The sequence below is a fragment of the Eschrichtius robustus genome, chromosome 14, assembly GCF_028021215.1.
Source record: "Eschrichtius robustus isolate mEscRob2 chromosome 14, mEscRob2.pri, whole genome shotgun sequence".
Classification (NCBI taxonomy): Eukaryota; Metazoa; Chordata; class Mammalia; order Artiodactyla; family Eschrichtiidae; genus Eschrichtius; species Eschrichtius robustus.
In genome coordinates, this window is record NC_090837.1 from 51,166,519 (window position 1) to 51,180,812 (window position 14,294).

Genomic DNA, 14,294 nt, shown 5'->3' on the forward strand with positions numbered 1-14,294 from the left:
TTTTCATTTTAGTTATAGACAGGACAGAATATTATAACTTTCAAAGATACGGGATTCAGGGATTAGATTGCTTTGATTCTTAATAAGCACTTTAAACTGTCTAATATTTTGGGGAAGACGTATTGGGAGACACAGTGTTTGTGACACAGCCGTATTTGACTGGTCTAAGGTACTCGAATATATCTCACACCTTAACCACATGAGATTCTGTCAAACTCTGGACATAAAGCAATTTAAATTTGGATCAGGTTGGGTGAATCCACAGTCCTGAATTGTTCTCTCAGTAGTTCCCTTGTAGGATTTCTTGCTGTGGGTGAAAAGAGGGGCTTTGAAGTCAGGCAGACCTGGCTTGAATCTTGGATCTACCTCTTAATAAGCTGTGTCATCTTGATCAGTTCATTTAATATTCTGAGCCTTAGAGTTTCATGTCTAAAATATGCTTAATGACATCTCATAGGGTTGTTATGAGGATTAAATGAAATAAAATATGTAAAGAACCTGGCATTGTATTAAATAGACATAAAATGGTAAAGTGTTGTTTTTCATTGGGGTTGGCACTACCCTCACCTTTTTTTACTCAGAATCAAGTTATATATGTTTCTAACCCTAAGATTTGGTTCATAAAATCACGGTGATCAGATAGGAGTTCTCCACATATTTTTCAGATTCTCTTTTTAGCCCAGATATTTTAGGAAGTGTATTAGCAGACATGGAAATGATTGGTGTTCTGGTGTAGTGGGACACAGAGGCCTTTTTTTCTTTCACAGTTTTCATAGTCCTGATTATGCCATTATTGAATCAGTCAGGTCTTACCAGTTCCAATGGACAAGAACCATTTCACTACTATTTGTCTTTCCCTCTCCGCTATGTAGGGAGCCCTTTGGATTCCCACGTTTAGTATTTAAAGAGCCCCTTAATACTTACACCCTGACCTCCGTTACTGGGGTCCCAGGACAGAGCTAATCATAGGAGTCCTAGTAGCTCCATGTCAAATTTTTCCTTCCCTAGAGAGACTGTCCTTGTACCTGTTGTATGGGGGCAAATTGGAAAGACATTTGATCACCATCCGTCACTTCTCTGGCATAAGCACCATGAACTAACCTGATCTGAAAAGTTTCTTGTCTTTGGTTTGAGGAAGTGGACCCTTTTCTGCTTTTTAAAATCAATTATGTACTTTGGAGGCAGGAAAGCCTTGGCTTAGGAGCATAACCTCTATCTGATCTCTCTAGGATAGCTGCTGATTTCATCACCCATTCACTCTCCCTTTCTCTTTTCCTCTTCAATTGCCCTTCCCCCTGGAAACCTTTTTTACTTAGACCGACCGGTCTGGTAAGGGTTCTGTTTGGTCTTGCGGCTCCAGTCCAGCATTCTCATCTAGCTTGACCTCATTTCCCACCTCCTGAAAAAGAACTACATAGAGACTGTGATAATCTATAAGACAATTTGTTTCTGCCTTTGAAGAAACCCCACAGTTTTCCGAACCCGAACAGCTAGTGCGTATTCTGTTCTTTGTCTCTATTGAGGTCTGGATTTAATTCTCTTGAACTACCTTCTTTCTGTTCCTGATCCTTAAGCATGATTAGAGAAAAGAAGAATTGAGCCTGACGGAGAGCTGCTTAGAGAAGCGTGGTAACGTGCCTTTGACTGAGCCTGAGCCCAGAGGCTCTCCCCTAATTCCTCGTGTAACAAAGGAGAGGCAGTTCTGGTACATTCTCTCGGGAAATAAAAAGGCTTCCTAAGTGAAATGGGTTTGTGAGTCAGGGAGCCTCACTGAAAGTGCTCAGTAGGTATGTGTTGAACGAATATTGCAAACCAAAATTGCCTTCCATCTGGATAATGCCAGCTCGCAGTTTTTTCATGTTAGTTTTTTAAATTTGTTTTATTAATTTTCAGACTTTTTGAAAAGACCTCTAGAGAGTTATGTGAAAAAATTAAAAGTACCAGTTCACGTAATTCGAATGGAGCAACGTTCTGGATTGATCAGAGCTAGGTTAAAAGGAGCTGCAGTGTCTAAAGGCCAAGTGATCACCTTTTTAGATGCTCACTGTGAATGTACAGTGGGGTGGCTGGAGCCTCTCTTAGCCAGGATCAAACATGACAGGTAATTTTCTGGAGTCTATAAATTGTTTTCAGTACGTTTGTCCTAAACTGTGGTAAGTTGCAAAATTCCATGTTTTTAAATAAATGTAAAAATATTTTCCTTTAAAATACCCACGAAGAGTACTCTAAACTAAATATGAATAAGACCACATTCTAAAGTCTGGAAGGAATGTTTGCAGACTGTCTTGTTAATGAGGATGGATTAGGAAACATGTTAGGATGTATACTGTATGCTCTCTTCACTAAACGGGAGCAGAACAGATAGACACGGATCTCAGGGAAGGTAGGATAAAGCCCTTTACTTGTCCCTGCTCTCTAAGGCTGACACTGGGGCGCGAGCAGGTCATCTCCTCTCTGTCTGCATCCTTACTGGGACTGTATCTCTCAGCCAGTAGCACAAAGTAGAAGGGGGTGGGGATCCTGAAATGCTTGATTGTATATGGAAAAGGACTGTAATCTTGGATAATACAGGTAGAACATTGGGAGCAGCGCAAGCTCATGGTTGTAGTCTTTCATGATGCACAATTTTCAAAGAATTACCTACTGCTGGGCTTGGCCTTAGCTCCTAGATATGAGAAGACAACCTAACTTCAGTCTGCAAGACCTATGTTAGTTGAATTTCTGCTTGTCATTGAAGTTTGAACCAGAGGCTGTCTGTGTCATCTTAACATTAAGGTTTAGATTTCAGCAGGATAAACTTTTACTAGTCAAGCAGAGCATAGTGGGAGCCAAAGTCATTGCATCTATTCTGTTTGTAAGCAAATGCTGGACCTACGTCTCTCCCGTCCCACCCCCACCCCCACCCCCGTTTTCCCTGACCCGGGATCGAACCTATGCCCCCTGCATTGGGAGCGTGGAGTCTTAACCACTGGACCACCAGGGGAAGTCCCCATCTCTCCCCTTTCAAAGATGAATTGCCTGGGCAATGAGAAGATACAGTAGCTTTAGGAAAAAGAACACTGCCTGAAGAAGAAATAGGATATTTCTGTAAATTGTTCTCTATATGAAACAGATGACTGATTTAGGAAGTGTTTGCTTGCGTAAAGACAATGTGTAACCTTTATGAAGCAGGAGCCTGGACCCATGGAGAGAAAGCAATGTGAGGTGATGACAGAAATATGAAAGGGAAATTGGCTGAAATAACAACCACAACAACTTCCAGTTGGGCTGTGTGGTAGATTAGGTATCCTGAATAACGTTTCCAACTGAAAAAGCTAAGTGCTGGATAAATACAAAACACATTTTTAAAAAAAGATTTATTTATTATTTATTTATTTCATTTATTTTTGGCTGCGTCGGGTCTTAGTTGCAGCACGCAGGATCTTCATTGAGGCACGCAGGATTTTTCATTGCGGTGCATGGGCTTCTCTCTAGTTGTGACATGTGGGTTTTTCTCTCTGTAGTTGTGGCGCATGGGCTCCAGAGCACGTGTGCTCTGTAGTTTGCAGCACACAGTGTCTCTAGTAGAGGCGCGAGAGCTCAGTATTTGTGGCGTGCGGGCTTAGTTGCCCTGTAGCATGTGGGGTCTTAGTTTCCTGACCAGGGTTCGAACCTGTGTCCCCTGCATTGTAAGGTGGATTCTTTACCACTGGACCACCAGGGAAGTCCCCAAAATACATTTTTAAATGCATCACCAAGTTGGCAGCAAAGTAAGAAATTTTGCAGATCTCAGAACAAAGTGCAAACAAGTAAAGCAGTCTGGGAACTAAAGCCAGCTTTCACTTGTAGGGTTTCTGCTGAACTTAGGTGACACTGAGCTTCTGCCTTGAAAGACAAACAGATGGGAGGATGGGAGCCAAGGCCTGGGCCCTGACTGCAGTGGGAAGACGAATAGCAAACACCTGTATAAAGCTAGGCTCCTGATGTCTGTACTTCTGTGTTAGAATGAGAAATGAATCCCACCACACCAAAGACAACTTGGCTGTTTCAACCTTGGTACGGGGTGGAAGAGGGGATCTCCCCTAAGGGTTTGTAAGCAGAACAAAGAAAAGGGGTACCGATTCAGCTCTTTTTATGAGACTGGTATAACGTTGATATGAAACCAGAACAGATGTGGAAAATTTCTCATACCCACTCATGAATGCTAATACGAAAATCTCACAGCACCAGCAAACTGAATCCAACTGAGATTTATTAATATCATATCAACATATATATATATTTATATATAAAAGTAAAACATATCATATAACATATCAATATATGTAACATATCATTACTACTTGGTTTAGTGTAATATTACAAAACCAATTCACATAATATACCCTACTAACATATTTCTGAAACTGTGATTAAAACTCTGTCATTAAAACTCTGTAATCACTTTAATAGATACAGAAAAAAGTGTTCATTTATGATTAAAATGAACATTGATTTATGATTAAAAATACTTAGTAAACTATTATAGAATGGAAATTTACTAATTTAAGAAGCTAAACTAATTTAATTTAGCTACACACACACACACCCTTAACTAGCAAACATCATATCAATAGAGAAATGCAGAAAGTATTTTTTGGAAGATATTGCACAAGATAAGAATGCCCTGAATTATTACTGTTACTCAGTATTATTAGAAGCCTTAGATTTTGCAATAATATAAGAAATAAATAAAGGGTATAAGAATTAGAAAGGAAAAAAACAAGTGCTGTCAATTGCAAATGATGTGTTTTTTACGAAGAAAAGTAAACTATACACAAAGTAGTAGAAATAATAAGAATTTAGCAGGGTAGCCAAACATAAGATCACCATAGAAAAGTCAGTTGCCTTCTCCATACCAGCAGGAAGAGTTAGAAAATATAATGTAAAAAGAAGAAAAGAAATGATATCATTTATAATAGCAATGGAAATCATAGGCTATAATTAGGAATATGTTTAACAAATGATGCATGAAATAGAAAACTGTTGAAATTCATTGGAAAATAATCTGAGTGGAAAGAAGGATAATGTTCATGGATAGAAAAGTCAATATAAAAATGTCATTTCTCTCCACATTGATCTATATAAATTCAGTGTGTTTCTAATTGAAAATCTCAACAGAATTTTCTTGGAGAAACTGGCTGATTCTAACATTTATCTGGAAGTACACATTTTAAAAAATAGCTAAAATACCCCTGAAAAAAGAGGAGTCAAGTACAACTGGGCCTGCCCTACTAGACATCAAGACTTATTTTAAAGCTGTTTTAATTGTGGCAGTGACGTATTGATGCAGGAATTCACAAATAGACTAGTGAAACAGAGCCATTCCATGTTTCTATGAAAACTTGATTTATGACAGAGCAGGCACTTACGATTACAGCAGAAGAAAAAAAAAGACCATTAGATAAATAGTGCTAGAACAGTTGTTCATCCATAAGGAAAATAAACGAAGTTGGATACTTATTGCATGTAATACCCAAAATCAATTTCACAAGGATTAAAGGTAAACATGAAAGGCAAAAATATAATTCCTTTTGAAGAGAATATGGGAGAATATCTTCATGATTTGGGAGTAGGGAAAGATTTCCTCAAATAAGACACCAGTCAGATGGGGAGGATATCACATACTCTAAAATGTGGCTCCCAAGGGCTCTGAGCAGAGGGCACTGTTTCTTAGAAGGGGCTGTGGGCATGTGTGTTTTTTCAAGTTTATAAAAATCACAATACCAAAAGAAAAATATTTCAGAGTGTGTGTTCAATTTGTATGAAGAAATACAAACTGCAGGAAAAATACTCTTCTAATCATTAGAAAAGATAAATTTTTTAAATCCAGAGATACTATGTAACATTATTATAGTAACAAAATTGCAAGAAAATAGCATCCAAAGTTGATAGTATTATAAGGAATCTGTATATAAATATACATATAACACTTTTGGAAAGCAGTTATGAGTAGTGCCACAAAAAGTTCTTTCCTTTAATTCGCTAATCTCACTCCTGGAAGTTCACTCTTAAAGCAAAAGTAAAATATTGTATATATGAACATAGTCACTTAGTATCTTAGTAGCAAAAATCTATAAGAAACACAAATGTCCAGAAGTCATTTATTAAGAAAACTGTTAGCTTAAAATTATTAAATATGTAGTCATTAGAATTATTAAATATATAGTCATTAAAAGTTATTTTTGGGGCTTCCCTGGTGGCGCAGTGGTTGAGAGTCTGCCTGCCAATGCAGGGGACACGGGTTCGGGCCCTGGTCTGGGAGGATCCCACATGCCGCGGAGCAACTGGGCCCGTGAGCCACAACTACTGAGCCTGCGCGTCTGGAGCCTGTGCTCCGCAACAAGAGAGGCCGCGATAGTGAGAGGCCCGCGCACCACGATGAAGAGTGGCCCCCGCTCGCCACAACTAGAGAAAGCCCACGCACAGAAACGAAGACCCAACACAGCCAAAAATAAATCAATCAATAAATAAAGTGTAAAATTTATAAAAAAAAAAAAAAGTTATTTTTGAATACTGTAGAAATATTTGAAGTACTTTTACGTGTGGCAAATATATAAAAGTATGAATGGAAGAGGGATGGAAGGTTATTTTCAATAAGTTATAAATAAATATAGTAGATAATTATGATGCTAGCTTGGTAGGATATAGCAGGGAATTTTTTCACCATTGTCCTTAACATAATAGAATGTATTTTTATTTTAAAAACACTTAGTATACACTTGTTATATAGTTGTTACGATAGCCCTCAAAAAAGAAGGTTTTAAAAGATTTTTAATTTGCTTTTATGATTTTAGGAAGACAGTGGTCTGTCCTATCATTGATGTGATCAGTGATGATACTTTTGAGTACATGGCAGGTTCTGACATGACCTATGGTGGATTCAACTGGAAGCTCAATTTTCGCTGGTATCCTGTTCCCCAAAGAGAAATGGACAGAAGGAAAGGTGATCGAACTCTTCCTGTGAGGTAACTGATTTGTCAAACATTTTCCCTAATGTGTTATTGGCAGGGGATTGTGAAGCTTTGGGGATCATACTAGAAGGATTATACGTGTATTTTGAAAGACATGAAGGATTTGTGCACCATATATGTAGTTAAGAGCCATCTTTCATGTATATCATTATTTCAAAGAGGGACTTTTTTCCTCTGATGAATTAGTAAAATTCGAATTTTTCATTTCTATAAATCTAGTGCCTGTGAGAAATGATGGTGACATGCATATGTTCTTTCATTCCTATATGAACAACATTTTGCAGATCTATAATTTATGCTTTAATTCAGTTGTTAGGGATAATAATATTTAACTTAAACCATCCCTTAATTAATTGTAAGTGCCAATATGTGAAAATAATACCTAAAACTGGGTGATAAAATGTAAAATGTAAGACTTTAAATTCAGACGTGTACCATCTGATAAGGTTAGAAAAAGCTTGTTTCAAATATAAAAATAACTAGAATTGACAAAAGTATAAAAAAGGATTTCCATTAATGCATTTCTGCTTTTTCTTTTGTTCTATATTTGGTCTTATAGAGATTTTTTTCAGAAAGGGATAAAAACCTTCATTCTATTCAGGACCTTTAGATAGAGACCTTGAGCCTTCTGAGCCATCCTAGGATTCCAGTTGCATCAGCCTGTTGTTTCTGTAGTAATTGAGAGTTCCTGCAGCACCAGACTTTTTAGCCTTCTCCTCTCCAGGAGAGGAGAAGGCTTCCCAGATCTTTCTTCCTTTGAATTAAGTCCAGTTCTGACAGAGTTGAAGAGAGGTTTCACTAATTCTTTGCTCTTTCTCCCTAGCCAACCCAAGTCCTTTCCCAGTAAAGGGACTTTTCCACTCTTTTGGTGACAGTTCAAATCACCATCTAAACCAAGGGTCACTAAACATTTCATACATGATGGACTTCTTTGAAAAACCTGATAAAAGCTTTGAGTCTTCTCTAAAGTGGGACTGGGGGTGGGAGGCAGGGATGCACATGTGCAAACAGAAGGGTTTACATACAAGTCTAGGAAATTTAGAGAGATCCCCAAACCTAGGTCAAGAAACCCCTGCACTAAATGATAGTGCTGGGTGTCAGCCTGTTTCCTTTGACTCCTAAGATATTAGACTTTCTCATTCTTTTTTCTCTTCTAAAATCAAAGTAAGTCCTAACTTCTTTGTGGAAACAACTATTTCCACTGGAAAAGCAAATGCTGCCACCCTCACCAGTGCATGGAATGAGTATGTTTTAGGGTTACATAGGTAGCCAGTTCATCCTAAAATATGATCTCCATAGTGTCCTCTGTCCCTGGAACTTAATTACGGTCTCCTAGTTGGAACCCAATTTTTCCCCATATTCATTCTTCAAGGAAACCAATATTTGGTATTCATTTATTTAAATCCTCCTTCATTATCATTTCTCTGCTTAATTCTACCTATTCCCACCCACTCTATATACCTAGGCCATGTTTCGAGGCAGAGAATTTACCATACTTGGTCAGGATGATGATCTCCTTACTTACGAGGAGTATATTGATTTTATTCTGTACTTCATCTCCTTCCTTAAAGGTTGAGGGAAAGGGCTGCATTGCTTTCATCCTGTTTAGTCTTACATCTTTGCAATATTTGCCACCCCTTAGAACCTGGCGTGTTAGAGCTGCTAACATGAGTCTAGTTGGCTAATGTGGACAACTGCATTTATGGTTGCTTGGAACTATGGAGTAGATACACAGTCAGATGGAGAGGATTATGAGAAATAGCTTCAATTTAAGGAGTTTGAGGTAGAAGCTCAGTCAGCACCTGAGGATCAAGAAAGGTACTGAAGACAGTAAGAGAGAGCCCTTGGGACTGGGCAGGGAAGGGTGTCCAGGCAGAGAAGGGTGTCCAGGCAGAGAAGGATGTCCAGGCAGGAGCTGTGACAGCACGAGTGGGGTGCAGGTCCAGCATAAAAACAAAGAAAGCCCTGGGAGCCTGTGAAAGTTTCTGAAGGGTGTGAGAATAAGCATTTATTCTGTAGTTACAAACAGTTATAAAACTACTTTTAAAAACAAAAACTGATAGTAAATTTTAAATTGTTACAATTAACGGTATAGTATTATGATTGAATTTCAGAACACCTACAATGGCAGGAGGCCTTTTTTCAATAGACAGAGATTACTTTCAGGAAATTGGAACATATGATGCTGGAATGGATATTTGGGGAGGAGAAAACCTAGAAATTTCCTTTAGGGTAAGTTCCCTTTGAAAAAAGTAATCTGTATAAACTCAAATATGGATATGCTTTAAATATTTATGTTATCTCTAAACAAAAATTAAAAAGTGAAATTAATATGAGTTTAATCAGACTTCACAGCCTTCAGCCCATAAAAAGTTTGGTGATACTATTAAAGGTTCATTATAAACTATTTTAAGCAAATAATTCAGTTATAATTACTAGTCCACCTTTAAAACTTATACAAGATTCCCCTGTTGTCTTTAATTTGTTACTTTCAAGGAAGTAATTCAAACTCCAAAAATAAACAAAAATAACACATAGTTTGTAGATGCTACTTTGTTACTTAACTGCCAAAAACATGATTTCACTTTCTTTAATATGCTTTGTCCTTCTGGTTTGAAAATTGTTCTCTCTTATTTAAACCTGGTCACTTTACCAGCTTTATATTTTTCCGTAAAAAGAAAAAGGCAAAAGAATTCTGAAATTATTCTAAATTAATGTAACCCAGTCAACCTTAAGTCTTATGCATTTCCTGTTCACAAAAATCAACATATTTTTAAAATGACGTAGTGTATTTCTGAAAATAATGAACTTTAGACACGTGGCCTATAGTGGAAATCACACTGAACTGCACTGAAGTCTAACCCAGCTAGCTTGCTGTGTTCCTGGTAGATAGCTTTGCTCTTTATTTATAAAAGGAGAGTTTTGAACTCCAGATCATCTTGGAGATCCTACTTAGCTGTATCACTTTTTGATCCTGTGAAAATGTTAAGGTAGGCACACTGAATATTTAACAAAATCAAAATTTTTCAAAATGTATTTTAATTGAAAATAGTAGATTTTTGACTTACGGGAAAATGTATTTTGAAAGGATAATTTCGTTAAGGATGTGAAACCACAGTTAATGATCTTTCTTTTACCCCTTTTTTGTTTTTATCCTCACAAACACCATAGAGTGTGCTCTCACTGTCCACTGAATAACTCACGAGTAATCAAGTTAAGATTCCTAGGTTCTGTTTAATGTACAGGTTGTGACAGGTTTGGAGAAGGAGGAACAGATAGGACTCTGGCTGAATACTGCATGGTCAAAGTTTTTTGACCACGAACCATATTAATAAACATACACACAACCCATAATGTAAACATTTCATGAAACAGTATGTCCTTGCTAGTACTGGTTGCAATTCATCAAATTTGAATTTTATGACCCTTGTAAGAGTGACGGCCTGCAGTTAGAGAAATACTGCTGTGGACCTCAAGTCTTTTCTGTATTTTACATTTACCTATCTTTCTGAATTTAACCTTCAGCTTCTGGTTTGATCAGAACCAAAAATTGAGGAAGCACTGGCTTTGGGACCATATAGCAGGAGCTCCACTGTACGCCCTTGAGTCTGTGAAATTCCAGCTATGAAACTCAATAGATGTGAACCGTTGTTTTTTTTTGTATAATTATCAGTGTTTAAAACTGGTCTTCTTTGCTGTTGTTTTCAGATTTGGCAGTGTGGAGGAACTTTGGAGATTGTTACTTGCTCACACGTTGGACATGTGTTTCGGAAAGCTACACCCTACACGTTTCCAGGAGGCACAGGGCAGATTATCAATAAAAATAACAGACGACTTGCAGAAGTGTGGATGGATGAATTCAAGAATTTCTTCTATATAATTTCTCCAGGTTAGCATTATTTTGCATTAGAAATACAAAACTAACTTTCTTGGTCTGATCCTAATGCATTCTGAAGAGAGATAAGAAGGAGTGGAAGAGAACCTCTGAGCAGAGGCGAGACACCTACCTCACAGGTTGTTGTTAAGGAGTAAAGGAAGTCACATACAGTATAGAAGGTGCTTAGCAGAATGCCGGTATATGTCATTAACAATAACAATACACGATCCAGTCTTGCAGAAGTCACTATTGGTCCAGGTGCTTTCCATGTTCTTTTTTTTTTTAAACCTAACTGCAACAATTAAGTTTATATGAAAGCATCAAGTATTTCAAGGCCAGTGCAGAGCCCTGTAACATGCCTCCAGGGACTTCCCTCCGGGAGCTTTTCTCTGCTCTTCTGAGTTTTGTGGCAACAGCTGTTCCATCAGCTATAAATCTGCCTGACATTGTTACCATTCCATCCTCTTCCAATCACCACAAGACTATGCAGTGGCAGCGCACACAATTCAGTGAGCTGTGCGAGAGAAACCTGACCGGAAACAATTGCTCTGTTTAACCTCTGTTTCATATATTGGGCAATATTGGTCTTTAGTTTTGTTTTTGCCTTAACAAATATTAAACTTTTCTGACCCCATATAACTTACATTTGTGTGTAATATTATTAGCATGTATATCGTTCTCAGATAAATTTAATTTTTCTTTGAAAAACACATTTATATATTTCCTTGTTTTATATTTTGGGAGGTGGATTTATGGTATGTCACTTGTGTAGTCACACATCACCAAAATGATACTACTTTTCTCATTTGACTGGCTTTTTAGATGCAATATATAAATAGAAATGTGTTACCTAACAGAACATTAATAATTCAGTCACTTATTTCTTTTAACAGGTGTTACAAAGGTAGATTATGGAGATATATCATCAAGACTTGGTCTAAGACACAAACTCCAATGCAGACCTTTCTCTTGGTACCTAGAGAATATTTATCCCGATTCTCAGATTCCACGTCACTATTTCTCTTTGGGAGAGGTAAAAAAAAAAATATATGTATATATATATATATTCTGTGTGGTTATTATGTTCTCACTGATTTATAAAAAATAATAGAGGTTAAACTTCTAACAAGGGAGTACCTTCATATTAAAGTTACCTCAAATGTGAGAAAGTTCTTGTTAGTTGACACAGTCTACCTTATTAATTTTTTATCATGTTATATTTTATTAAAATAAGAATGCTCTACCTCTCACCTTTCAGAGTTGGACTTTTGTTACAGTATATTAGTGTCTTCGATAGACTTCTTATTTTAACAAACTGGCCCATTTAGTTGAAACCATATATTCCTAAAGCTAATGTCCTAGCATTAATTAGCCCAAATCAAAGTGTGAGGAACTTCAAAGTAAAGATAAATTGTAAAGAACTGACAAGGAAACTTGAAAGACCATTTATAATAAGTTGTATTTTTAACACCCATTTATTTTCCCTTGGGAGTCCAAAATCTCAGTGTGGGCATGGAGGTTGGAAAGACTGTTGGTTAGCATGCTTTTATCTCTGATGATGCCTTTAGTCATTGCTCTTAGAATTCAGCAGCAGATCTTCTTGAAACTGAAATAATTTCCTTATTAGTGCTTATAATTAGACAACACAATTAGTTGTGCTTTGGAGTTTGGCCTTTTTAATCTTTGTGGGTGCCCATAGTATAGGGTCTGGTGTGAGAGAGTCTTGCCTTCTTACCTTCTGGTATAACTACCAGGATGGTCACAAGGAAGTACTTCTTGTGCCCTGTCCCACTGTTTTCCTAGAATGTCGATAGCCATTCTTTCTGGTTCCCAGCCAAAGCTGTGCTCTGTGTGTAGGAAATCTAAATCTGATTTAGAAATCTGATCAAGTCAGGGGTTTTAGTAGTTTCATAGGGCTGCCATAATAAAATACCATTTCTGGCTTAAACACAGAAATGTATTGTCTCACAGTTCTAAAGACTAGAAATCCAAGATCAAAGTGTGGGCAGGTTTGGTTCCTTCTGAGGTCTGTGAGGAAGAATCTGTTCTCTGCCTCTTTCTAGCTTCTAGTGGTTTGCCGACAATCTTTGGTGTTCCTTGGCGTGTAGAAGCGTCACCCTGATCTCTGCCTTCATCTTCACATGGCATTCTCCTGTGTACGTGTCTGTCTCCAAACTTGCCCTCTTTATAAGGACACCAGTCATATTGGATTAAGGCCTACCCTAATGACCTCGTTTTAACTTGATTACCTCTGTAAAGAACCTATCTCCAAATAATTGCCACATTCTGAGGTACGGGGGGTTAGGACTCCAACATGTGAATTTGGAGGGGGGACACAATTCAATCCATAACAAAGATTGAGCTAGGTGGGGCTGGGTTGCAGTTTTAGGAAGACTTAGTTCACTTCTGGCTCATGTATGCTTCTTGGAGGGGTCTCTGTCTCTTCAACCCTGAAAGTTTTGCCTTTCTGAGGTTTTGAGATTAGTATACTTTAGCCTCCCACCTTGTTCAGTGGAGGGGGGACCAGTTGTTATTTTTTCAGGTCTTCTGTCTAGCAGGAATTTGTCTCCTAAGCACCAGGAGATGTGGAAGATGTTTTTTTTAATTTTATTGAAGTATAGTTGATGTACAATGTTGTGTTAATTTCTACTATACAGCAAAGTGATTCAGTTATATATATATATTCAGTTTTATATATATATATATACACACACACACACATTCTTTTTCATATCCTTTTCCATTATGGTTTATCACAGGATATTGAGTAGAGTTCCCTGTGCTATACAGTAGGACCTTGTTGTTTATCCATCCTATATATAACAGTTTACATCTACTAATCCCATACTCCCTATCCATCCCTCCTCCACACCCCCCCATTGGCAACCACAAGTCTGTTCTCTATATCTGCGAGATTGTTTCTGTTCTGTAGATAAGTTCATTTGTGTCATAATTTGGATTCCACATATAAGTGATATCATATGGTATCTGTCTTTCTCTTTCTGACTTACCCTGCTTAGTATGATAATCTCTAGGTCCATCCATGTTGCTGCGAATGGCATTATTTCATTCTTTTTCATGGCTGAGTAGTATTCCATTGTATATATGTACCGTATCTTCTTTATCCATTCATCTGTCGATGGACATTTAGGTTGCTTCCATGTCTTGGCTATTGTAAGTAGTGCTGCAGTGAACACTGGGGTGCATGTATCTTTACAAATTACAGTTTTCTCCAGATACATGACCAGTTGTGGGATTGCAGGATCATATGGCAACTCTGTTTTTAGTTTTTTGAGGAACCTCATTACTGTTTTCCATAGTGGCTGCACCAATTTACATTCCCACCAACAGTGTAGGAGGGTTCCCTTTTCTCCATACCCTCTCCAGCATTTGTTATTTGTAGACTTTTTAATGATGGCCATTCT

At 37.6% G+C, this 14,294-nt stretch overlaps 1 protein-coding gene across 4 annotated transcripts in view; it reads left to right on the forward strand.

Annotated features, from left to right (window-relative positions):
- The window catches only part of GALNT1 (polypeptide N-acetylgalactosaminyltransferase 1), a 127,927-nt gene that overhangs the window by 95,904 nt on the left and 17,729 nt on the right, over positions 1-14,294 (forward strand). For all 4 annotated transcript variants that reach the window (XM_068563679.1, XM_068563676.1, XM_068563678.1 and 1 more), the window contains 5 exons: positions 1,894-2,101; positions 6,816-6,986; positions 9,107-9,224; positions 10,701-10,881; positions 11,763-11,902. In XM_068563679.1, the coding sequence (XP_068419780.1) occupies positions 1,894-2,101; positions 6,816-6,986; positions 9,107-9,224; positions 10,701-10,881; positions 11,763-11,902 (818 nt within the window). The remainder of the gene's footprint in view (positions 1-1,893; positions 2,102-6,815; positions 6,987-9,106; positions 9,225-10,700; positions 10,882-11,762; positions 11,903-14,294) is intronic.